This window comes from Cyprinus carpio, chromosome B1, assembly GCF_018340385.1.
Source record: "Cyprinus carpio isolate SPL01 chromosome B1, ASM1834038v1, whole genome shotgun sequence".
NCBI lineage: Eukaryota > Metazoa > Chordata > Actinopteri > Cypriniformes > Cyprinidae > Cyprinus > Cyprinus carpio.
The window spans coordinates 20,637,302-20,662,461 of NC_056597.1; the positions used below are offsets into that span (position 1 = coordinate 20,637,302).

General features: G+C 33.5%; 1 protein-coding gene across 3 annotated transcripts in view; it reads right to left on the reverse strand.

Moving 5' to 3' along the window:
- Positions 1 to 2,368: 2,368 nt before the first annotated feature.
- The window catches only part of hecw2b (HECT, C2 and WW domain containing E3 ubiquitin protein ligase 2b), a 59,011-nt gene continuing 36,219 nt past the window's right edge, over positions 2,369 to 25,160 (reverse strand). For 2 of the 3 annotated variants that reach the window (XM_042716972.1, XM_042716974.1), the window contains 24 exons: positions 24,887 to 25,029; positions 24,504 to 24,604; positions 22,867 to 23,546; positions 22,296 to 22,611; positions 21,195 to 21,296; positions 20,914 to 21,064; positions 19,039 to 19,139; positions 18,786 to 18,910; positions 18,352 to 18,537; positions 16,815 to 16,967; positions 14,669 to 14,768; positions 14,458 to 14,554; positions 14,295 to 14,378; positions 13,173 to 13,282; positions 9,816 to 9,936; positions 9,626 to 9,739; positions 9,385 to 9,537; positions 9,111 to 9,209; positions 8,051 to 8,180; positions 7,828 to 7,974; positions 6,282 to 6,396; positions 5,985 to 6,070; positions 5,803 to 5,915; positions 2,369 to 4,635 (listed from right to left, as the gene is read on the reverse strand). In XM_042716972.1, the coding sequence (XP_042572906.1) occupies positions 4,524 to 4,635; positions 5,803 to 5,915; positions 5,985 to 6,070; positions 6,282 to 6,396; positions 7,828 to 7,974; positions 8,051 to 8,180; positions 9,111 to 9,209; positions 9,385 to 9,537; positions 9,626 to 9,739; positions 9,816 to 9,936; positions 13,173 to 13,282; positions 14,295 to 14,378; positions 14,458 to 14,554; positions 14,669 to 14,768; positions 16,815 to 16,967; positions 18,352 to 18,537; positions 18,786 to 18,910; positions 19,039 to 19,139; positions 20,914 to 21,064; positions 21,195 to 21,296; positions 22,296 to 22,611; positions 22,867 to 23,546; positions 24,504 to 24,604; positions 24,887 to 25,029 (3,639 nt within the window). In that variant the 3' untranslated portion in view covers positions 2,369 to 4,523. The remainder of the gene's footprint in view (positions 4,636 to 5,802; positions 5,916 to 5,984; positions 6,071 to 6,281; positions 6,397 to 7,827; positions 7,975 to 8,050; positions 8,181 to 9,110; positions 9,210 to 9,384; positions 9,538 to 9,625; positions 9,740 to 9,815; positions 9,937 to 13,172; positions 13,283 to 14,294; positions 14,379 to 14,457; positions 14,555 to 14,668; positions 14,769 to 16,814; positions 16,968 to 18,351; positions 18,538 to 18,785; positions 18,911 to 19,038; positions 19,140 to 20,913; positions 21,065 to 21,194; positions 21,297 to 22,295; positions 22,612 to 22,866; positions 23,547 to 24,503; positions 24,605 to 24,886; positions 25,030 to 25,160) is intronic. The other variant, XM_042716975.1, reaches the window with a different exon arrangement.

Sequence of the window (25,160 nt, forward strand, 5' to 3'; positions counted from 1 at the left end):
TCCATGTCAAGATAAATCTCGTGATTAAACAGATATGTAAGCATACAACATCCATTTGGTAGGAATGACAAGGAATATTCAAGATTCAAGGCTATTACTGTCATCATTATGAAAAGTGATTTTGGCAAGCAGAATGTTTCAGGATCTTTTCTTGGTTCTGGAGCTACAAAGACAAATCTAGACTCAGCCACAAGCAGGATCTTGAAAATAAAAGGAATTAACAAGTAGCCTAATGAAGGCTAATCTGTCTAATTAATGAAAACATTATTCTTGGACTAGCAAATTGTTGATGCAAGATCCTATTCTACTTGGCACAAGTGTCCACAGTAGGCTACTCTCTTAAAAAAAAACATACTGTGGTGGTCCAGTGGTATAATTAATGAATTACATTTACTTTTACAAATACTATGGTACTGAAATTGTTTATAAAATGATATATGTCCAAAACAACATGGTACTTCTTTATATTTTGTAGTAATATATTAGATTAATTCAGTAAATGACAAAATTTAGTTTGACTTTAGCCAACATAGACATTTACAAAAAACACATCACAGACAACATTTCGATCTGTAGCTGAACAATAAGAGTTTTTTTAAGAAGTGATTTTTAAAAATTTAAACCCTAACCCTAACCCTAAATATTGAATAATATGATTTTGTTGATTATTTAGGCTTGTCATTTCCTCCACCGAGGGGACGATTCATCATTCTGTTGAGTGAAATCATTCGCAGGGAATCTTTTAGAGGCACTATGAGTTTTTTTTTTACTCCCTCAAGGTCAATAACTCAATGTGTCTGTGTGTCTGTGTGTGTGCATCTGTACGTGCACGTTTGTGAGATATTGGAGTGCATGGAATGAAAAGTCAAGATTGTCAGTGAATTGTGAATCTGTGCACACACATCTGATGCATCGATACCAGTGAGTGCATTTACCATAGTATTTGTGCAAAAAAAGAGTAACCTTCCTGATTTATTATTATATATCAGATGAGTTTCTCACGTCCCATGGGATCCTACACACCAGCTGTTACAGCTCAGGGTCACCCCCACTCACTTTACACACACACACACACACACACACACACACACACACACACACACACACACACACAAATAGAACATGGTCCATGTCACACTAAAAGCACAAGGGTTTATGGGTAGTGTCAGCAAAGCACTACTGAACAGATAAAACAGCTGAAATAGGTTTCTAAGGGACCCTGGAAATACTGCCTCATTGAACAGAGGCTGTGGGCCCGGCTTTCACACAACCGCCAATCAAGGCCTGTGTGATTGTGCGGAGAGAGCGCTTCTAGCACCCGCATCAGCACGCTCTTTCATGAGGCAAAGACTGGATGTGTGTGCTTTACAGCGGAAGGTGCTAATTAGCATCTATTTTCATGCATCTAGCTGACTGCCATATTGTCAGATCGTCTGAAATCTGACATTATTGTGCAGTGTATAATAAAGCGGCTTTGAGGTCTCTCTCAGCGAGATTCAGAGGTTAATAAACATTTCAGATTAGATGGACATTTGAAAGTCTCTGATGCTGTTTTGGCTGGAGACCCTCAAAGGAAACCGTATGGGTGGTCTGCCATCTGCTGTTCACAAATAGACATGCATGCCAGACCTATTATGAATTAAGTTCCTTTAAAATACTGAAACAATATGATTTATGATGCATTGCTTTGATTTCATGTGACTATTTTAGCATGGTTACTGTAAATAGTATAGAATTCCAGTTCCTTGTTCAGGATGATGTCAAAAGCTCTATAAAAAGGAAACAAATTACAATCATTTATCATAAATTATAATGCAGATGCAATTACCATATTTTCTGCATTTAATATTTAAATGTCTATTGTTGATTTATTAATAACAAGGCTGTTTAGGCTCATGTTTACAGAAAACATTAATGTCATTGGTAACAGCTGTAACACAAAAAGAGCCTCATTTTGTAAAAGGGATTAATTAAGCTACAGTAAATCACTGTAAAATGCTACATTTTATTTTATTTTCCCCAAAAATGTCTGTTAGTTTGAAAATGATTATTATTATTATAGCATTTTATTGTGTCTTGGGGCTTTTGGAAAGCAAACATGTGCATTAAATGGTCAGGATTGATCAGATTTTTTGAATTAGAAAATATATATGGCAAACCTTTGCATTTACTATAAATGGGTTCAGACAGAATTTGTCAATAACAATTAAAAAAACCTACCAAATAAACAAACTACACTGAAATAAAAATAAAAAACATGGAATTTTGATCTTAGTTTGACTAATCTGAATAAGCAATAATTTCATCGAAACAAGACCAAAAAACAGTAATAACCTGAATCTGAATATGGAATTAAGACTCTGAGGCATTTTCCGTGAGATAAACAGCTTTATACAATCATCTGTGCTGAAACAAAAAAGAGAAAAACCCAAATTTGGAGCTCTGGAAGCTGTTATCCAATCAACAGTCACATGTCTTCAGAGAACGTGAACGGTGCAAACTTGAAATAGTACAGAAAGTTTTTTTAGTAATGAATATCAGCAGAAAGCCAGAACTTATGTGTGAGGCCTCTGCTCTTTAGAAAGGCAGGGAACATTTAAAGGAACAGTTCACAAAAAAACGGAAATTCTGACATCATTTACTCACCCTCATCCACAAGATTTTCTTTCTTCCAAGAAACACTGGACTTTTATGCTGCTTTTATACACTCCCAGTCTCTACTTACTTTCACATTATGGAAAATAGCAGTCTGGACAATCTGTGAAATAACTTTTCTATTCCACAAAAGAAAATGAAAAAGAAAGAAATGCATTTAGGTGAATAAATAACAGAAATGTTTTTTTTTTTTTTTTTTTTAGCTGAACTATTGCATTAAATCTCCAGATAAACCATACATACATATCTTCAAACAACAACAGAAAGCGTAATTGTTTCCCCATTGTATAGATCTTTTTTATATTGTGTGTAAAACATCGTCGTGAAAAAGCTACCCTAAAAAGTCAAATTAAGAGGAACAAATGGGGCATCCAAAAAAGGCTTTTATTATTAGCATTATTTGTTTTTTCATAAATGTTTTCCTTTTTTTAATCAAACAAAACGTGGACAAAAGAGGGTTGAGACAGTCTATGGCAGCCCTAAACCTTTGGTACATTCAGCACAAATATCAGCACGCCACTGCAAAAGCCTTAATACAAAAACCAGGATCTATCTGGTTTGTCTTAGTGATCTAACCCCCCATAATCAGACTGACAAAGATGATATGCTCGTGTTTGTCTTCATTACTATTCCAAAATCTGATGGACCTCATAAAGCCCCATGGCAGTTTCAACTACACCAGTTTTCACTGGAAGCGATATTAACTCAGATTACAAAACATTCAGAACTAGAGTACAATCCAGCGTCCCGCAGCCACGGCAGTGTTTCGTAAAAGGCTGGGTTGAGTTGACACAAATGGAAAAGTCTGGAATGTATTGATATGGTTTTGCGGACTTGATATTCCAGTTTGAAATCATACAAGAAAACACTGTCGGACTCAAGAGAAAAGAGTGAAAGATGAAAAGGAGATTCAAGAAAGCTGCGTCTGCAACATTAATGTCACACTAAAGCGATATGGAAATAATAATTAAGTCAACATGAAATGGCAACGCAAGCTATTTTACTTCATTTAAATAAGAAAACATTATACCACAATGAAGCGTATTAGTAACACAAATAGTGTCTGTATTAATTTCATGCTGACTTTGAGTGTTTCTGTAGCTTATGTGACCACTCTATTTGTTCAAATGTCATCGGAAATATAATCGTGAAGTCCAAGGACAACAGAAAGGCCAAGGTTGGACTATAAAGTAAAAAAAAAGAAATCAACTTCTATTGTTGATTTTTTTTTTGTATCATTTGCACACTGTGGTCACATTCATGATGTAGTAACATGCCCTTTGAAAACGTCGCGAGTGAGAGTATATAAACAACATAATTCATTCAAAAGTGTCACATATCTGACATGACAGCTACTTGGACAGCATACAGTGTCGAAGTAAACATATGAGAAAGACTAATGTATAAATATGGCAAAAAGAAGAGAGAACATATACATTTCAATTCAGTATAGAGGGCAGCGCTGTCATGTGTGATAGTGTTTGAGGTGAACACAGTATTTGTTCATTCACGCTGCATTTTGATGCTCCGTAGAAAAGTCTTTTTTACAGATAAAAAGAGAGTGAGAATATCAAAGTCCTTTGGGTTTGTTTTGTTCCTCATTTGAATCAGTTAGTAACTCCTCCTCGATTCATCCCGAGCCGATCGATGTTTGCGTCTGAGAAACATTCCACGCTTCTATCAGTCCAGCTCACTGATGGTTTTTTCTGTGTGTTTCTTTCCGAGGAAGTATTTTTAAGTGATACGGTGTACAAAATATACGTCTAAGTGCTTCCGGTGTCTGCTTTAAATGCTTACTTCCTTTGTTCTTCCTGACGGGTCGTGGAAATGAAGTATATTTGATCAGCTCAAAGGGCGAAAATCAACATTCACTCCAAACCGAAAGTGCTGGTTTCCTCCACTGCCGTCAGCATCTTCTCGTACAGCATGGAGAACGAGGGGTACGGGGGGAGGTCCAGACGATTGAAACACGTGTGAGCTCTACAACCACAAATAAAGACAGGAAACTTCATTTTCAGATCATATCAATCTCCAAACAATTTTTGAATGACTGTATTATGAAATGCGCCCGATTGTGCCATCTTGTGGATCACATAAGCAATGACATCTCACTTAACATGAACTGTGATTTTTTTGGGGTACATTGTTTGTAAAATTCTAACAACAATTTTGTTTAGATTTTTATTTTACTGGATTTTTGTAATCCATCTGTTTTTGATCCTCCATTTAGTACCAACAAATTATGAAAATATGAAAGCAATTTAGAAATACATAATATAAATATATAATAGACATTAACATAAAAACATTATAAATAGATGCATATAAATTATTTTTTTAAAGTTTGCTCTATTTATTTTTTTGTATTTTTTAAATAAATTGATTAATACTTTTATTTAGCAAAGATGCATTAAAATGTTCAGAAGTGAGAGTAAAGACATTTATTATAATATTACAAAATATATATATATATTTTAAGTAAATACTGTTCTTTTCAGCTTTCTATTCATCAAATATTACTGAAAGTATCCACAAAAATATTAAGCAGTTCAACTGTTTTCAACATTGATACTAATAATAATAATAATAATAATAATAATAATAATAATAATAATAATAATAATAATAATGTTTCTTGATCATTAAAAAGATCGTGTGACACCGAAGACTGGAGTAATAATGCTGAAAATTAAGCTTTGCATCAAATAAATAAATTAAATTTTAAAATATATCAAAACAGAAAAAAGTTATTTAAAATTGTAATAAAATTTCACAATATTACTGTTTTTTTTTTGTTTTTTTTTACTGTATTTTAGATCAAATAAATGCAGCCTTGGTTAGCAGAAGATACTTTAAAAAAAAAAAAAAAAAAAATTACCCCAGTCTATGTTTATTTATATGTTTATTACTCTATATATTTATATAGACACCCCTCTAAATATATTTTAGTAAAGTCCTAGTTTAATTTTAACAGTGGTGGGCATCAATCAAAGAAATGTATTGTAATGATGATTAAAATAAATGTAGAGGTTAACTTTAAATGAATTCTGACAGACATGGAGTAGTTATGACTACATGGCATGTGTCATTTAAAAATGTGACATTTCAAACTTTTATAAACCGGATCTTGAGTTGAGTTCGGATTACCTGGGCAGAGACGTGATTTTCCCCCATTTCTCCACACAGAAGCGGCGCGGCCCGTTGCTGCCCCTGAGCGAGGCGAAGCCCTCGTACGGGATACTGGAGGTCCCTGTCACAAACTGAGACAACAGAGCCATTTCAGCCCCTGGTCACACAAAAACAGCTCGTGTTTCTCTTTCATCACTCACTTGCAACAATCTGAGTCTCTGCTCGTTGTTGAATCTCTCCACTGCCGCCCAGAACCAGCGAATCACGATGTGGTTGTCATGGTAACCTGGAGGAAAAACCAATAAACTTGTCCCAATAAACTCGAGATGCGACATGTAGGGCTAGGAGACGCTGTAAAAGCCCTCAGTCTATCTGGCGGATAATATTTCAGTCATAACTCAGATACTTCATATCTTGATTCCATGTTTTTACAACAGTTTTGGGCACTACCGTGATGGTGGTATTATAAATCATGTGATCATTCGGTCTGCGGTTACCTCCTCTGTACTCGGTGTTGTTCCTCCAGTCTCCCAGATCGATCTCCGCCGTCCCAGCGATCACCAGCTCCAGCTCCCGTGCATCAAACACCGACACCAGCCGCGCATCTACAACCTGCAGTCAGTTCACAACCATAAAACATCTGCTTCCAGCTCAGTGCCAGCGCTATGAAATATCATGGGAAATTCTGCATTTTCTGCGATATTATAACTGGAAACCTGCATTCCTGTTGGGTAAAACTCGTAAATGATGCACCTGAAGATATTACAGAAATGAAACATTAAACCTACCATGCCGTCTTAATTAATTCATCTTCTTTTCTCGTTTCATTCAAGGTAACACTAAATCATTTAGGATTTTTAAAAATACATTTCATTCCTCATTGGCAGACATGATCTTTTGTCAGTGATGCTGATTAAAGATAATAAAAAACAGTAACAGGATTAAGAGAGGAATCATCTATGTTCTAGCCATGTTCCACAAAGAAAAACAACAGTACATAAGAGTGAAAAAATAATGATTGGATTTTTATATTGTGACCCTGGTCCTTTTGTAGGTTTTCATGATGGAAGCAGGCATTAAAATCATAGAATGACCAGGCTTACTGAAAGAAGTTTGAATGAAAAGCTAACATAATTTAATCAACACCACTGATATTTAAAAATTGACCCTTTTTGGACCCTTCTGGAATCCAAGTATGTGGATTATGACTATAACCTTCAGCATCAAGAAATATTTTGTAGATGCTTTCAAGATTTTATGTAGTTGTAACACTACTTAAAAAATACTATTTTAAATGTAATATTATTCAATTATATTAACTAACAATATATAATGCAATTAACTCTTAATATGTTGCCAGGTATGTAAAAGAAAGAGTGACATGAGCACATATGTGAATTTTATGTTTTTTCCCCAATAACTGCTTTAAGATTTTTTAAAGGACATCTTTTACGCTTAACAAAGCTGCATTTATTTGATAAAAATATTTATTACAGTTTAAAATATCTGATTTCTATTTGAATGTATTCAAAATCGAATTTATTCCTGTGATGCAAAGCTGATTTTTCAGCTTCATAACTCCAGTCTTCAGTGTCATATGATCCTTCAGAAATCATTCTAATATGCTGATTTGCTGCTCAAGAATATATAAAAAAACATTTATTATTATTTATTAAAATTATTATTGTAGAAACAGCAATGCATTTTTCATTCTTTGATGAGTAGAAAGCTCAAATGAACAGCATTCATGTGAAATAAAAATCTTTGCACCATTATGTCACTTTTGATTTCATGCATTCTTGCTGAATAAAAGTAATAATTTCTTTAAAAAAAAAAAAAATCTTCCTGACCCCAAACTTTTAAAAAGACAAGCAAGACTTCTTGCTTTATTAAAGCACTTGAAATTGCACAATGACCCAAATCTATCAAACAGAAATTCAATAAAAAAAGCATTCTGGAATATCTCAGGGCAACTCTACATGGCAGAAGTGGCATGTTTTTACGTGACTGAAAGCTACTGGAGTGCTGATTTGATTTCTGTACCTCATAAAAGCCTCGCACCAGGCTCTCCGTCTGTTGGACGACACCGCGCTCTATACGCCACTTCACCATGCGCTCGATGTACTCCTTCTTATTCTTCTCTGACACGGGGATATTTGCACCGCCAGGCTTCAGCTCGCGCTCTGTGATCTAACACACACACACACGCTTCTCTGAGACAATGGTGAGAGGTTGTGCAAGCTTACACAAACAGTCCCACACTGACCTGTCCGAAAACCTCCTCGTTGACGGTGAAGGTCAGGTCCAGCATGTCCTCTATGTCATTGTCCTTCATCCACTGAAGACTCTGATGAAACTCCTCATCAAGATACTCCAGATCGCTCAGATCACACGGACTACACACACACACACACATATCAACAAATACATATGAAAGAAATTATAAATTTATGTTAGTATTGGTTAAATAGTTTTTGTTTAAATATTTGTGATATTAAAATAGAGATACTTATTAAAGGTAATAAAAACTAGAAACATTAGCACTGATGAAATTTTAGGATAAAGAAATCAAAAAAAAAAAAAAGAACTCTTAAAATTACTTAAATGTTCCACTGGGATTTTTTTTATTTTTTATTATTATTTATTTTAATTTTTTAATTTTTTGTTCTTTATATGTGTTCCAGTCCATTGCTTTTCTTGATTGAAGCAGGTATCAAACAGTAAAATCATCTGATAACAATGACATTTAAAAACTGACCCTTCAAAGATTGTAATTATGTAATTAACCCTTTAAAAATCATCATATTACAAAAATGATGTGGTAATTACTATAACATTTATCATCAAGAAATATTATAAGTATTTATACCCTTATATTTTTAATTATTTTTTCAAGATTTTATGTAGCCATAACTCTACTTGTATAATTTTTACATTAATATTGTTATATATTTTTACATTTAATATATTAAATTATATTAACTAACATGAGCACATATATGGATTTTATATTTTAGAATAATTTTACTCCATGTCTGTCAACTTTAGAATTTTAACTAATAGTTTTTTGTTTTTCAAATACACCACTATTCAACATATTATAGTATTATTGTAATAACATATATTATTATGTAGTTTTGTGTATTTTGTTATCTACAGATACTAACAAGATCACATTTAAATAACATTTAAATAATGTTAAATATAAAAAAAATTAAATATAACTTTTACTTTTTTTCCCCCAGCTAGAATAAAAACATAACTTTTAGAATTTTAATAACTGTCTATTTATTAAAAAAATAAAGTGTCAGAAATGTTTAACTCACATTCGCAGTAGGCCTTTGTAGAAGGGTCGTGTGAAGAAGGCATCCAGCAGGTACTGATGGATAAGAGCGAGACCCAGAATACGACCACTAAACCGAAACCTGACGACAGAACATGTTTAAAACATTGAGGTACATTTCTGCTAGTTCAGTCTAGTGAAGGACATCTTATAGGAGCAGACTGATCAAGGGACTAAATCTAAATCATTCTTTTAATGTTGGATGTGCATCGATCAAATCAAAGCATGCTTCAAAACAAAAGAAAACGTGCACCCACCACTCATGGTGGTTGTCGACGAAGGCAGACATGGGGCTGATCTGGACGGTGTAGGTGTCATTGGCTGAATACTCAAACAGGCCGTAGTATGGGTTAAAAAGCTCCCGTGACACCAGAAAGAAAAACTCTCGGGACGGGCCACTGTAGTCCAGTCTGAATGGGAGCAAAATTAAACAATTTATTTTGAATTAAGTATATTTTTGTAAATCTGGTTATGTCTTAAAATTGTGGAAACACTGACCCCTCTTCTCCAACAAAGCTGACGTAGAGTTTACTCCTCTGTAGGTCTTTGCGGGAGTAGCACATGATCTGATTGAAGGCGTCCTCCAGTAGATGATCCCTGCGGATGATCAACCTAAAACAAGCACGAGTCAGCATGAGTGAGAAAAGTGTTATAAATGAAGACCTCAGGGTACGGCACACATGCTTACTTGACTTTGCCTGGACCCTGTCCGTAGCCTTTAGTCTCCAGTTTGCGATAGAAATTCCGAAGTTTGGCTTCAAAGTCCCGTTTGTACGGTGCAGGGGCCCGTGCGTTGGCTCGCTGTGTACCTGAGAGGGAACAGATCATGGTTATAATACAGTACGGCAAAAAAAAGTGACTCAAAATCAGCATCTTGTTATGAAATGTAAATACATTGTATAGATTATGCAGAAAAATTCAGGTTATATTTGTCAAATCTGATGAAAAATGAGATGTCTTTTATATATCAGATGTTTCTCCTAGAGCCACACTATTTAATTTAAACATAAAATACATTCAGTATTGAGACCACCATCAAATATTGCGACACTATACAAGAGCAACCTCTGGACAATGAAAACATCCACTGAGAAAATAAATAAATAAATAAAATTTAAATAAATAAATACTACCACTACTACTACTAATAATAATTATTATTATACTGGGTTAAAAAATGTCTTTGTTTTCTTGAGATATCAAAGGACAACCTTTGAACTATAAAAAATATGAGAAGGGATAAATAAAAATTAAATAAATAAATAAATAAAATTAAAATAAATAAATACTACCACTACTACTAATAATAATAATAATTATTATTATTATTATTATACTGGGTTAAAAATGTCTTTGTTTTCTTGAGATATCAAAGGACAACCTTTGAACTATAAAAAAAAGAAGGGATAAATAAATATTAAATAAATAAATTAATTAATTAAATTAAAATAAATAAATACTACCACTACTACAACTACTACTACTACTACTACTAATAATAATAATAATAATAATAATAATTATTATTATTATTATTATCATTATTATTATTATATAGGGTTAAAATTAGAGATCGACCGATATGGGTTTTTCTATAGCCGATGCCGATGCCGATGTTTAGAGGTCAGGATCAGCCGATGGCCCGATATGTGCTGCCGATTTTTAGGGCCGATATCTTGAAGTTTCCCCCTCATTTGCATGCTAAAATGTCACACTAATAATAAGTGGATGCACAACATTTCTAAACTTATCATTTATTAAGCACTGACTTGAAATCATTTCTCGAATCTTAATTTTTGTGCACTGCACGGTATTACAAATAAAAAAAAATATCTAAAGTTAACCAAACAAATCAATAAACTGACCAAGTATTAAATATATAAAACAGGTAATATATATATAAAAGTCAATCATTTACATAAAAGTTTTAGAGCATTTATCAAGCAGAATTTTTCAAGTTAGTTGGAACATAAATGTAAACTTAAATATACATTTAAATAAAAGAAATAAAAAATAAATAATAGTAGTGCTGCAAACACACTAGCAACCAGCAACATTTGTGTTTGGTATAAATGACACAGAACATCTAAAGTGCATTCAAACTTACATCGCAGTCTGTTCATTATTAAGATTAAGTACAGTCAACCAAACATATAAAAGGTTACACTGGTCAGTTTAAATAGACCGTAGTATTTTTGCTCATGTGAAGAGGATGATCTTTTCCGTCTAGTTTACATTAAAAAAAAATATGGATATGTGCAGAACGAGACGTGAGCAACAACCTCCAAATACATCTAGCCAAACCCGCGCTCGCTCGTCCTCGTCTGCACGCACACACCCACTGTCACGATCTAATGCACTGTAAATGCCTGATTTTTTAAAACAAATAGGCATACCGGAATGCAAAAATTCAAAATCGAACATTTTGCAGAACAGGATCAAATAAAGTACTGGTCATACTCGCATAAAATGTTTAATGTGAAAAAAGCGGTTCACTGACTGCGCAGCACAGCCACAAGCGCCACAGTTACGTTTGGGAGAATTTTGTTGTTAATACTATATAATGTCATTTGAAAACATTGCAATTGCATTTTAAAATACAACAACGAGCACCACGAAACCATTTAAAGAGGCGCATTCAGCGGTCTCCTTGACGGGAAACAGTCAACTAAGTAAAATGATCTCAAACGTACAGCGCGCTCCCTTCATTTTATCAAATGATCATAATCACATATTCATTTTACAGTCCTGCTACTAGCATTTTATTCAGACTAAAACCCCTTTAATTCGGGTGAGAAAGCTTTTTTTCCGAGTGGCTTTTGCACATAATAATAACACCGCTGCAGACGCATTTTGCAGCATTAAGCTTATTCATTGATCATTAATTTAAACGACGATCGATCATGGAAATGATCAAATATTGACATCCCTAAATGCAAATGAGTTGGATGGAAACCCGGCTATTGTCTGCATCAAACCATGCTTCCGAACAAATGTCATTCACCGTTCTGTGCTGCTCCAGGACAGCTGTCTCTCCGAGCACGGTGCTGTCTGTGAGCGGGGCGGAGTAACGTAACCCTCAATTGAGCTGCAGTGTTTGTGAGAACTGCCACCTACTCCACGTCATTTACAGAGTGAAATTCTCTGACTACCTTTATCTCTCAGGACTGTTGTTTAATCTTCCAAAAGTTTTGGCTTGGGGTCTTTCACATGCGGCGGCAGCAGCACTTTCCACCGCACCAATAACACGGGGCTGCCCGCCGACGTGCCTGAATTTAAATCGGCGCTACTAAACACGGATACCGACCCATACATATATAAAAAAAAAAAAAACAAATACCGCCCCAAAAATCAATCGGCCGACCGATATATCGGTCGACCTCTAGTTACAATGTCTTTGTTGCCTTGAGATATAAAAGAACAACCTTTGAACTATAAAAATATGAGAAGGGATAAATTAAATAAATAAATAAATAACAATTATTGTTATTATTATTATTATTAAATTGGACATGGTCCTTAACTCTTCTATTCTTCAGTATAAGTCCAGTTAAAGTTTATCAGAATGGTTTCTTTTCAAGCGAAAAATAATAAAAAAGCAGCAGAATTTACAGAACCCCCTCTAACCAGTGAACAGTGTAATAATCCCTCAGTGTCAGCGGTGACTAAAGTCAGATCATGTTGAGTTAGACCATGATTCCCCTCTGGCACCGTGATGTCCGCCACACTCCAAACAGACTTGTGAAAATCAGAGTGTCAGTATAACGGTTAAAAACCAGCCTGCAGGGATTAACCAGAAACCCTGGACTCCAACTACACATCAATCCCAAATAACGGATTTGATGCCTTGGCAGCTAACTGAAAAAATACCCAGGAAATCTGGTCGACTGCATGTCAAGCTCTACAAGCAAACCACAAAGCAATGCTGTGGAGGGATGGTGGACCCAGAAACACAGTCTCTTGTGTTTGCAATAATAATCATCTTTTCAAACACTATTCATAAATGTTTCTTGAAAGTTTTTCGATGTGACTGAGAGGAACTGACCAGGAGAGTTCTGAGGGGAGGGGACCGGAGACCCTCGAGGTGACTGACAGTAGCTGGGGTGCAGTAAGGCATGAGGTGGCACATACGACATCACTTCCTCTTCAAACAAGCTACAGAAAGAAAAAGAGACAAAGATTGCTAGGGTTTGGAGGCAAACACATGTATACTGAGAAAATAAAAATATATATATATTAAGATACATTTACCCAAGAAGCCAAATTTTCTTCATTAAACCACCTTGATCATATTTGCTAAATTAAATCCAATACTTGTTTCTTACTAATTTTGGGGTGCTTATTCCAAAAATTGTGCCTGTTTTGCTAGAGCATGCCTCACTCGCTCATGAAATATGTGCATTTTGTAGTATTTTTGCTTTTGATAACCATCTGTAGACATCTTGTATTGTACAGACAAACTGCCACAAAGACACGAGTCCTATTTGTTCAATTCTCAGCTCATTTTCACATATATGCATGATTTTATTAAACATGAATTTATATCTAATACTGATTTCAAGGTTAGAATTATGACCAGTTACAGTAGAAAATGCAAACATGACCCAGATGTTTTCTGTTTCACTGCATCCAAACAGCACCAGATTTTTATTTGTTTTTTTTGTTTATTTTGTAAAGTTCTTTGACATTAATTGGAGCATTTAAACACATTTTTCCACTCCTTCGCAGATTATAAGTTAAATCATACATTCTGAATAATAATTTTTCTCATTCAATCTTTTGACATGTTCCTGCTTTTGTATTTTGATAAATGCATTAAAGCTGAAACATACATAATTTGCAAAATAATCATACATATGTTATGAAAAAAATAAAATGAAATAAAAAAAAAAAAAAAAAATATATATATATATATATATATATATATATATATATATATATATATATATATATATATATATATATATATATATGTGTGTGATGAAATATTTTAATTGATATTAACATCATCAAATTAGGAAATATTAGGCATTTTTTGCAAATCAGTAGGAATTCGCTGTTAGAAACTGTTAGATTTTAAGCTTAAACCTTACTAAATGTATTATTTCATATTTTCTTACAGCCATGTTTTGCAGGGTAAAATTAGCAGAAATCACTGGAAAAGCACCTGAGCAAAATCACCAAGTCTGCGTCGCTGGAGAGGCGAGCTAAACCCGACGCTCCTTCATTACGAATAAACTGCACCTTCTCCCTGTAGATCAGAAAAGTCCACATTTTCATAATCAATAGCTCAGGACTGAGGTTTGTTTTGTCATATTTCTGAGACTCACCTGAGTGAGTGATTCCTAATGAGCTCAGGCTGCCTCTCCTGAAGGATCTCAAATATGTTCGGCTGCCGCAAAAATGTCACGATTTTCTCATTATAGGCTATAAAAAGAGGAACAAAGCACTTAGTGAAATGTCAAACGAAGACTCTTCAAAAGTTATAACACCTTTGTGGCACCACATTTTTATAAAACGATGCATCATGTAACGACTCACCAACAGGAACTACATCTTGACACTGGTTGCGATTGGCTGTGAAGGTGTTTGAGGGGCGTGGCAGTACAGCAGGTCCAGCATGCCGAGGGTCATCGCCCACCTGTAGCACAAAAACAAAACAGGAGGTGACCATTATGTACTTCACATCCACTCTCGTCACACAAGAAAAGACCAGCTTACTGCAGAAATACAGTATGTATCAAATCGCAGGATTAAACACCTTTCCATTTGATATCTATATTTATATGTACATTAATTGAAAGTCAACTTACAATACACATTATAAGAAATCTTTAACATATACATACCACATATCTATCTAATAAAATATTTGTTATAAAATTGAAATATGCCTATACAGGCATATAATGCATATTAGTTTAAAAGAAAAAAAATCTGTTTTTTTGTGTGTTTATATAAAATAATGTTTTAAAAGATTAATGTGCACATTAATATTTATTTTATATTTTTGTAAGATTAAAAAGTACATATATTAGAAAGTACAAAAATTATATATATATATAATATATATGCATAAACAAAAATGCTTAATGTTTATTAATAGTACAAAATATATAAAATAATAAATATTAATATGCAACAATAAATGTATATAAAATTCATTCAAATATTATACACACACACATTATTATACACACATGCAAAATAGTAAAGCCTTCAAAGATAGATCTATATATTAATTCATTATGTAATTTGCATGTAAATACTGAATTGCGAGGCTTTAGATGCTTTTGCATAATTCACTGGATATTTGCTCCCTAGTGAGTGTACTTTAAAGATGAAAGCTTCATTAAGAGCCCTCTGACTAAAGATCTGACAGCTCTTTTGCTAAAGCTGAGCGGATTGTAAAACTTCCCTGGCCTTTTTTCCCGAGGTGTTTATATGAGGAGGGGGACTTTTTTAATTAAGTGGGCTAATTTGCATTTTTATGTTATGAAGACACAGAGGATTTAAAGATTAGTGGAATAATATTTAGACACAACATGTTTACATGCATCCACATATGGCCCACTGACAAACACACACACACACACACACACACACACACACACACACACACACACACACACACACACACACACACACACACACACACACACACACACAAACACACACACACAGGAGACTGTGGGTGGACTGATGTGAAAATGACACAGTGCATGCTGGGACACAGCGGAGAGCGACGCTATGAAATTAATCAGCATATCTAAAGAGGCCTGAGAGGACGATCTGTTCTCCACACGGCCACGATGTGACAGAAGATCAGATTCCCTAATGAGAAACCTGCTGAGAATATTTTATGATGTAAAGATTTATGTGAAACTGCTACAACTAAAAATATATTCATTTGGTATATCTGGTTACTGTCCCACGCTATTCTTAGCATTTTATTATTGGTTAAGTAAAGGCTTATTATGATCAACACTACTGTGCAAAAGTTTGAGGTCAGTAAGATTTAAGAATTTTTTTTTTTTTTTTTAAACAAGTCTCTTACACTCACCAAGGCAGCATTTATTTGATTAAAAGTACACTACAAACAATAATATTGGGAAATTTTTGTACTATTTAAAATAACTGTTTTCTATTTTAATATATTTTAAAATGTAATTTATTCCAATGATGTATAGCTGAATTTTCAGCATTATTACTCCAGTCTACAGTGTCACATGATCCTTCAGAAATCAGTCTAATATGCTGATTTGCAGCTCAAAAACATTCTTATTATTATCAATGTTGAAAACAGTTGTGCTGCTTAATATTTTTGTGAAAACCATGATGCATTTTTTTTCAGGATGTTTTTTTTTTTAAATAGTAAGTTAAAAGAACAATTTATTTGGAATTAAATCAACAAGTTTATCTGAGATTTAATGCATTCATTTCCTAAAAACAATAACATTTGGAAATTTATTTAAACTATATTTTTGCGAAACTAAATTGGTTTCTAGGGTGTTGTGAATGTTTGGCCAAATGAAAAGTGCCTCAAAGTGTAATGCTTAGGGCTAGAGGTTCATTCAGATCCCTTCTGCAATGATAACTGCTGCAAACCACGTGGGAGGAGCTTGGACTCTAATCTCAAGCGTCTGATTGGAGGAGGCCTCTAGTGGCGCGTGTATGGAAGGCTCACCAGGCGTCGTGTGCTCACCTCCCCTGCGCTGTGGCTGCGCTGGCGGCTGAGGTGCTGGCGGTGGGCGAGGAGGCTGCTGGGTCGGGCACTCTGCAGCGGCAGTCGTGGGTCTGTGAAGGTGGTCGCCCTGCAGTTATGGTCCACGAAGAAAGGCTGAGAAGAAGACACAATCATGGTAAGTAGGTTGAGGGATTTAAAACCACAAACGTGATGCTTATATTCATGCTGAAGCACTTACATGAATGCACCAGTAAAAACACTAACGCATAAAATATTTACAGTAAGTGTTATGGTCGTACTTTTAAAGCATATTTGAAACATTTATCTGCGGTCCTGTATGTCTGCTTTCCTGCTAGGTTTCCAGTGAATTACTGTAAAGCACTTCCCGAAAGATCAAAATGATTTTACATGGCAATTGACAACTAAACACTCAAGAATATAATACTACATTTAGTAATTATTTTATAATTTTATAAATATTCCATTTATAAAATTACATATTAGTAATCATGCTGATTAATATATAATATAAAATAATCTAATATATATATATATATATATATATATATATATATATATATATATATATATATATATATATATATTAAATACAGGGGAAATGTTAAATGAGGCAAACACAGAAAAAAAAATTATCGTAAATGACAGGCATATGAGCACAAAGAATAAAAATAATTATGTACATTATATATGGATGTTAACATTGTAGGTACATATATATTTTTATATATATATATATATATAAACACACATATGTATATATATATATATATCACGGTTATGGAATTTAGGTTATTTTCTGTTGGTACCTCCCGGTTCCTGTTTACCCTTATTTGGGTCTGTTCCTGATCTCATTAGTTCATCATTGGTTAATACTCATCACCTGTCTGTCCCTCATTAGTTTTTATATGTATATATATATATATATATATATATATATATATATATATATCAAATTAATGCTGTTTTTTAACTACTTAATTAATCAAAGAATCATTCAAACAAAAATATTAATATCAAAATAATAATAAGTATATCTTTATTATTAAATCAGCATATTAGAATAATTTCATAGGGATCATGTGACACTGACGACTGGAGTAATGATGCTGAAAATACAGCTTTGATCACAAGAATAAATTACATTTTAAATTGTATTTAAGTAGGAAATATTTATTTAAATAATATTTCACAAATTAATGTTTTACTGTATTTTTAATTTTAAAAAAATACAGCCTTGGAGAGCATAAGAGCCTTTCTTCAAAAACATGAAAAAAATCTTACCACCCCCAATTTTTGAATGGTATATATTGGTATATATTATTATTTTTGCCATATCTTATGTTCATATTCATATTATATGGCATTCTAAATTATATTTAAATCCCAAAAATAAACAAAATTTTATTTTATTTAGAAATGCACAGTAAAATTAAAAGCAGTGGGTAAAAGAGAGACAGAGGCAGCGATACACATCCAGAATGTGTAAACACAGAAGACAGAGAAGATGTTTCCAGACCTTTCCCGTGTGGTCGTGTTTCATTTCCCAGCCCCGCGGCAGATCCAGCTGTTTGTTGGCGAACATGTTGAGGAAGGCAACCAGGTCTCGATTGTGCTGGTAGCGCTCAAAGTGGTGCGCGTCCCGTCGCACTTTACTGATCATGTGTTTTAGACACGTGTTACTTGTAAACACGCGGTAGGCACTCTGAAAAAAATAAACAGACAAGAGGTTTCCGTAGTGTTTTAGTAATTCTAATTGCCTTCTAAAAATTTTAAATGCAACAAAATGACTTAGTATAACATGTTACTTTTGAAAGTATCGGTCGCCAAAATGAATGATGGAACCAGATGATGGGTTTGGGAAAAAACACCACAACCACAAAATTCCTTCAAGGGATGGAAAATTGGCTTGTGGTAAAAAAGTGTGAATAATTCATGTGTTTGGAGACATACAGGGTTGGAATGCAGTATGGTGAAGAAATCCGGGCTGGTGAGAAACTTGGCGCTGGGGGACTGAAGCAGCAGAGACAAGCGCGAGCGAGAGCTAGCGGGCCCAACCACGCCGTCCCGACGGTACTCTAAAAGAGAGGACAACCAGAGTGTGTTATGTATGTTGGCTTAAATCAAAAGATCTGTTTTTCTCTATTGCATATTTCCTCATATCTAACTAAGCAGACTCATCTGAATGCAGTGTGTGAGAGAGTACCGGGTATGGAGGGATGCAGCAGGTCGTTTTCGTCTGTAGGCATCTCTGCAGCCTGTTCGTCTGTCCTCTCATTGGTTATTGTCCTCCGAATACTCTGATACCTGAACACAAAAAAAAGAGATCCATTTATTGGTATATGTGGACGTATTTTTAATTATATTTTGTTGCTTCTGTAATGTATTTATTATTTCAGCCTACTTTACTGTTTTAAATTAATAATGAAAAAAATATATATACAATAAAATACTAAAAAATTTATCATGCATAATTACATTTTTAAAAGAAAAAAGAAAAACTACTCTGTATAATAAATATGGATATTGATATATGTATATTTTAGTACTTTTATTCAACAAGGATGTATCAAATTTAGAAGAAATTACAGTAAAGACATTTATGTTACAAAAGATTTTTATTAAAAATAAATTGTGTTCTTTTGGACTTCCTATTATAATTCTATTGTATCCAAGAATCCTGAACAAATATTACAGTTTTCACAAAAAATATTATATTATTCTGTAATGCATTTATTATTGCTAAATTAGTTATTTCTATTTCAGCCTACTGTACCCTTTTAAATTAATATTGACCAAAATTAATCAAACAAAATACTAAAAAATTATGTAATTAAGTAATATGTTAATCATATATGTATAATTTTTAATGTTAAAAGAAAAATGAAAAATAAAATACTCTGTATAATAAATATGGAAATTAATATATAATAATATATTTGTATTTTAATACTTTTATTCAACAAGGATGTATTACATTTCTAAGAGATAATACAGTAAAGACATTTATGTTACAAAAGATTTATATTTAAAATAAATGCTGTTTTTATTATTTGAAGAATCATATGGTTAAATTATTACAGTTTTCACTATATATATATATATATATATATATATATATATATATATATATATATATATATATATATATATATATATATATATATATATATATATATATATATATATATTAGGCAGCACGTTTATTAAATTAAATATATATATATATATATATATATATATATATATATATATATATATATTGAAACAAACATGATTTTAAGAAATGTTTCTTGAGCACCAAAACAGAAACATAAGGTAAACATAAGTAATTATAAATATTTTATTTTAATTTCATTTAAAGCAAATAATACTGGCGAATGAAATCAAATGAATTAAATTAAATTAAATTAAATTAAATTAAATTAAATTAAATTAAATTAAATTAAATTAAATTAAATTAAATTAAATTAAATTAAATTAAATTAAATTAAATTAAATTAAATTAAATTAAATTAAATTAAATTAAATTAAATTAAATTGTCAAACCTTTGAATCAGAAAAATGTATGTCACAAACAGTTCTCGCCAGTCATGACATTGCATTTTGCATTATTTTTAGCTGAGAAGAGAATATTCCACATACGTTCCTAGACTTAAAAAAGCTTGATTTGAATCTCATTTTCACTGACATTTTATGCTTGGCAAACTGTTAACTTCGGATGCTGTACACAGCTATGCTACAACTGCTTTTGCAAGTGAAATGCATGCTAATTAAGCGAAATCAATTGAAATCAAGTTGAGGGAGAGAAAGCGGATGAGAGGGCGTGAGAGATGTTTTGAAAGAGCATGATAATGGCAGAACAGATTAGGTTGCTGTGGTGACTGCTGGGTGACATTTTTAAAGAGCTGTTTTTCCATACAAGTGAGGATTAACAAATGGCATTTCAGACTCAGATTAATCCAGAGATATTGGAACTTAAGGTCACCGTGTTCTCAAAGCTCTCCTCCTATAAGAAGTCACTCTAATCAAGGCTGATTTCATGCCATCCTGATAGATATCTGCTGGTGTAAACACTGACCTTCGGTTGAGCTGCTCCATCTGCTGAATGGAGTTGGATCTCTGTAGGACCTGAGGTGCAGGTGGAGCAGTGGGCCGCTGCCAGGTGGTGGTTCTGTTCACATGATCCACATAGAAAATCCTGCCGTGACTGTCTATACGAGCTTCCCAGTCTACAATATACACATTTAAAGTCCACTTATAATGTTATAATCAAACATAATCATATAATGAGCATCATTTCAAAAGATCCTTTAGGACAGGCATGGTGAATCTCAAACAAATACAAAAATATTCTCTCACTTGGTGGAAGAGGCTCGTCTACTCTCTGATAGCGGCTGATGTCGTGACGGACTGAAGGAAGAGACTGCATTGGCTGATGGCCGTTCACTTGAGCGCTGGCTCCTTCAGAAGGGCAAGATGGGTTATTTGTGTTGTGAAAGATCAATGAAAACATACTGTACATATATTATACACAAATTATTCACAAAGTCTCCTGTTTTTCCTATTAAATAAAGCCAGATAATGTTAATTATATTTTATTTGAATAGAATTAATATTTGATTAATAATATATTGACTTTAAAAAAAAAATATATATATATATATATATATATATATATATATATATATATTATATATATATATATTTATATATATATATATATATATATTTTACATCATATCACATAAATATTGTATAATATTATTATTATTCACACAATAAAATATTTTAATAATAGAATAATTCATTATAATTTTTCTTTATTGTAATATGTATATTTTTCATATATTTTTATTATTGTTGGTGGTGCTGTTTTTGATATACTATTTTATATTTGTATATTATAAATATTATGTTATTAATCTTCCTAATATTTAAATAACAATATATTTTAATAATAACAATTATTATTTTATTTATGGTGACATTCATTTTGTATACATGTTATTAATATTATTATTATTATTGACAACAACGAATCAGACATACTATTTTATATTTTAATATAATACATATTATTTTTAATATTAATATTATATAATATTTTATTTTAATAATAACATAATTCTTATTTTTATTTATTGTACTTATTACTATTATGATCAGCATTAACAATGACAAATTCATGCTATTTAATAAAAAATATATATTAAATATAACAGTTTTTAACAGTTAATATTTATTTCAATAAACTAATTTTTGTAATAAAATATTTTAATAAAATATTTTTTACATCCCTTTAATATTATAATATTATTATTTATTATAATTATGTTATCTTTTTTTATTTAATGTGCAGAAAAGTTATAACTGATGGTAAAAGCTGATGGAGGATTGAAAATAAAATTCCCTTATCCCTTCCTATTGCTGATCTAGTATATAAATAACCCAGGAAGTTACCTGTCTCTCCATCTGTCACTGTGGCAGCCTGTGCTGCGTCAGCTGCCCTTCTCACTTCATTGGTTACTTCCATCCCTTCAGCCTGTGATGCGTTCCCTGATGCTCGCAGACTCCGCCTCCTCTGCCAGATTTCGGCATCTTCCTCCTCCTCATTGGCCGTCTCGCTGGAGTTCCCCTGCTCTGGCTGCTTAGCTGCTGTGGCTCCGCCCCCTTCACTAGCTGCATTACTGGCAGATGCTGAGGACTCTGTGACTGTAGCGGCCTGTGATGATCCTTCATCCCCAGTGACCGCCTTGGGTGCAACTCCTTCCTCATCCTGGAAGAAATGGATTATGTATAATGATGCAAGGAAGAACAACATTACAATACAAATTGGGAAAATGATGATGATGATGATGATGATTATTATTACTTAAAATGATGGCTGAGATATGTAAAAAATGCAGTTTTATGCTTGAATAAACCAAATAATTTCTACATTAAATAATTTATGGCATATATTTTCTTTTCCATGCAGGTTTTAAACAGACAGACAGAACAGAATAGAATAGAGCTGCCAGACCCTACAGACCTGTATTTTGGGAGCTGGCCGCTGAGAGCTTCCGGTGCTCTGTGTCGAGTCTCCAGAGGCAGCAACTCCTTCCTGACTGTCCTCTGCACCTCCATTTTGGCTCTTTGTGGTGCCACTGCTTGACCCCGATGCCGTGGCCTCCGTATCTGTGGCACTGCTCGCCGCTTCCGACTCAAGCCTCTCATTGACAGGACCCTCCCCTTTGTCCTGTTCAGAGGAGGTGTGTCCCTCAGGCCGCGGAGCACCATTGGTCAATGCCGGATCCCGGGAGGCGTGTCCCTCCTCGTCTTCATCAGAGTCTATATGTAACATAGCATTGAGCCGTGTGTCGGTGGGGAAACTGGAGCGTAGTTTAGGTGAGGCAGCCCCAAGAGGTCTGTCTCCGGGGCCCTTAGGAGCCTCAATAGCATCCAGATAGTCGTTAAGTGAAGCCTGACGATGAGTGTGGCCTGGGGTTCCTTCAGCCAAGTCTGGGGCTCCGTCTCTCAAGAGCCGATCCTCATCAGGGTCCATCATGCACTCATCAGTCCTAAAGGTGTCACCATGAAGGGACCCTTCAGAGCCGGTGGGCGAGGGACCCCTGGCCATGCGGGATGAAGGATGCAAAACATCCTCATCGTCTGATGGGCTCCCTGGATCTCCATTCATAGAGGAGGCTCCCAACAGAGACCCCATGGCTTCTACAAAAGCATAACACTTTTATTCAGCAAGGAGACATTCAATTAATCAAAAGTGACAGTAAAGACATTTATAAAGATACAAATATTTCTATTTGAGATAAATGCTGTTCTTTTGAACTTTCTATATTTAACAAAGAACACTGAAAAGGGATCTTGTGAGGCATTAAACACAAAGGGGACCCAATAAGCCCCCTCAAATGAATACATATATATTTTAACCAAGTAAAATACTTCATTAGCTAACTGTAGGCTGTTTATAGTTTACAAGAATTACATTTACATTTGTGTTTTACAACAAATTTAAACATGGCTCATCAAATCAGATTTTAGAATCAGAAATATCTGCCAAGGATGTAACTGTAAAAACTGTAAAATGTTAAATTGTTGAAAAAATAGAAAAAAAAGCTAAAAACTCCACTTTTGAAAAAACTGCTACACCACCGATTTATTTTTTTGAAAGATGTTAAAAATGATGGTGCACAAAATTTTTAAAAGTGACAATAAAGACATTTGTAATTGTATAACATATATAGACAGTTACAACAAATTTCAATTTTAAATACATAATATTCATTCCAGAAATGTTTGATATTAAGCATCACAACTGTTTTCAACATTGATAATAATAAGAAATGTTTCTTGATCAAATCAGCATATTAGAATGATTTCTGAAGGATCATGTGACACTGAAGACTGGAGTAATGATGCTGAAAATTCAGCTTTGATTACAGGAATAAATTACATTTAATAAGACATATTAAAATAGAAAACGTAAAAAATTAAAATAAACAATAAAAAATTAAACTGTATTAATATTTCCATTCGTACGTATTTTTAATCAAATAAATGCTGCCTTGGTGAGCATAAGAGGCTTCTCTCAAAATCATTAAAAAAAATTATCAACCCCAAACTTTTGAGTGATATTGAATGTAGAAATAAATCTACTGTAATCTGTACCTTCGTGTCCGTTGGAGGTGATCTCCACCCTGAAGTGAAGATGTCCACTCACATGTTCTGTCGGCAGACGATGACAAAGCGTGTAGCTCACATGTTGATCCCTTTTTTCCAAAAGAAAAAAAACATCACACAGATAAAAATTATTTTCTTGTCATAAAATCTGTATTAAGCATCTGTATAAATAAGTTTATACAAAAGTACTGTACCAAATACAGTATCTACCAAACCAAGTTCTTTTTTACAATAATATTTACCTCTTAAATTATTACAAAAATTATGTTTACATAAACATCTGTGGACAAAAATGAACTGCACGATACTCGGAGCATATAACTCTGTTAATAAAAGCTCATACTTAATATATTTCAATAGTGAATACTGACCCGGCGGAATGCCTCTCCAGCAGTCTCTGCACTGGCATGGTCAGCTGACCTAAAAAGCGTTTGATGATCGGGCGACTTTTTGCAAATTTGTCCTTGACCTCGATTTCCAAAACGTCCGTCATCAGAGCAACAAAAGTGTACTTCTGCAGGCCAGGGGAAAAGAAGTGTTGTATGAAAATTAAGGTTTACAGTTATGTTTTTGTGCAGGGGAAGTAAAATCATAACCAATCTTACAGTATATTCAATCTTTTGTAAGATCTTCTTTACTTTAAAT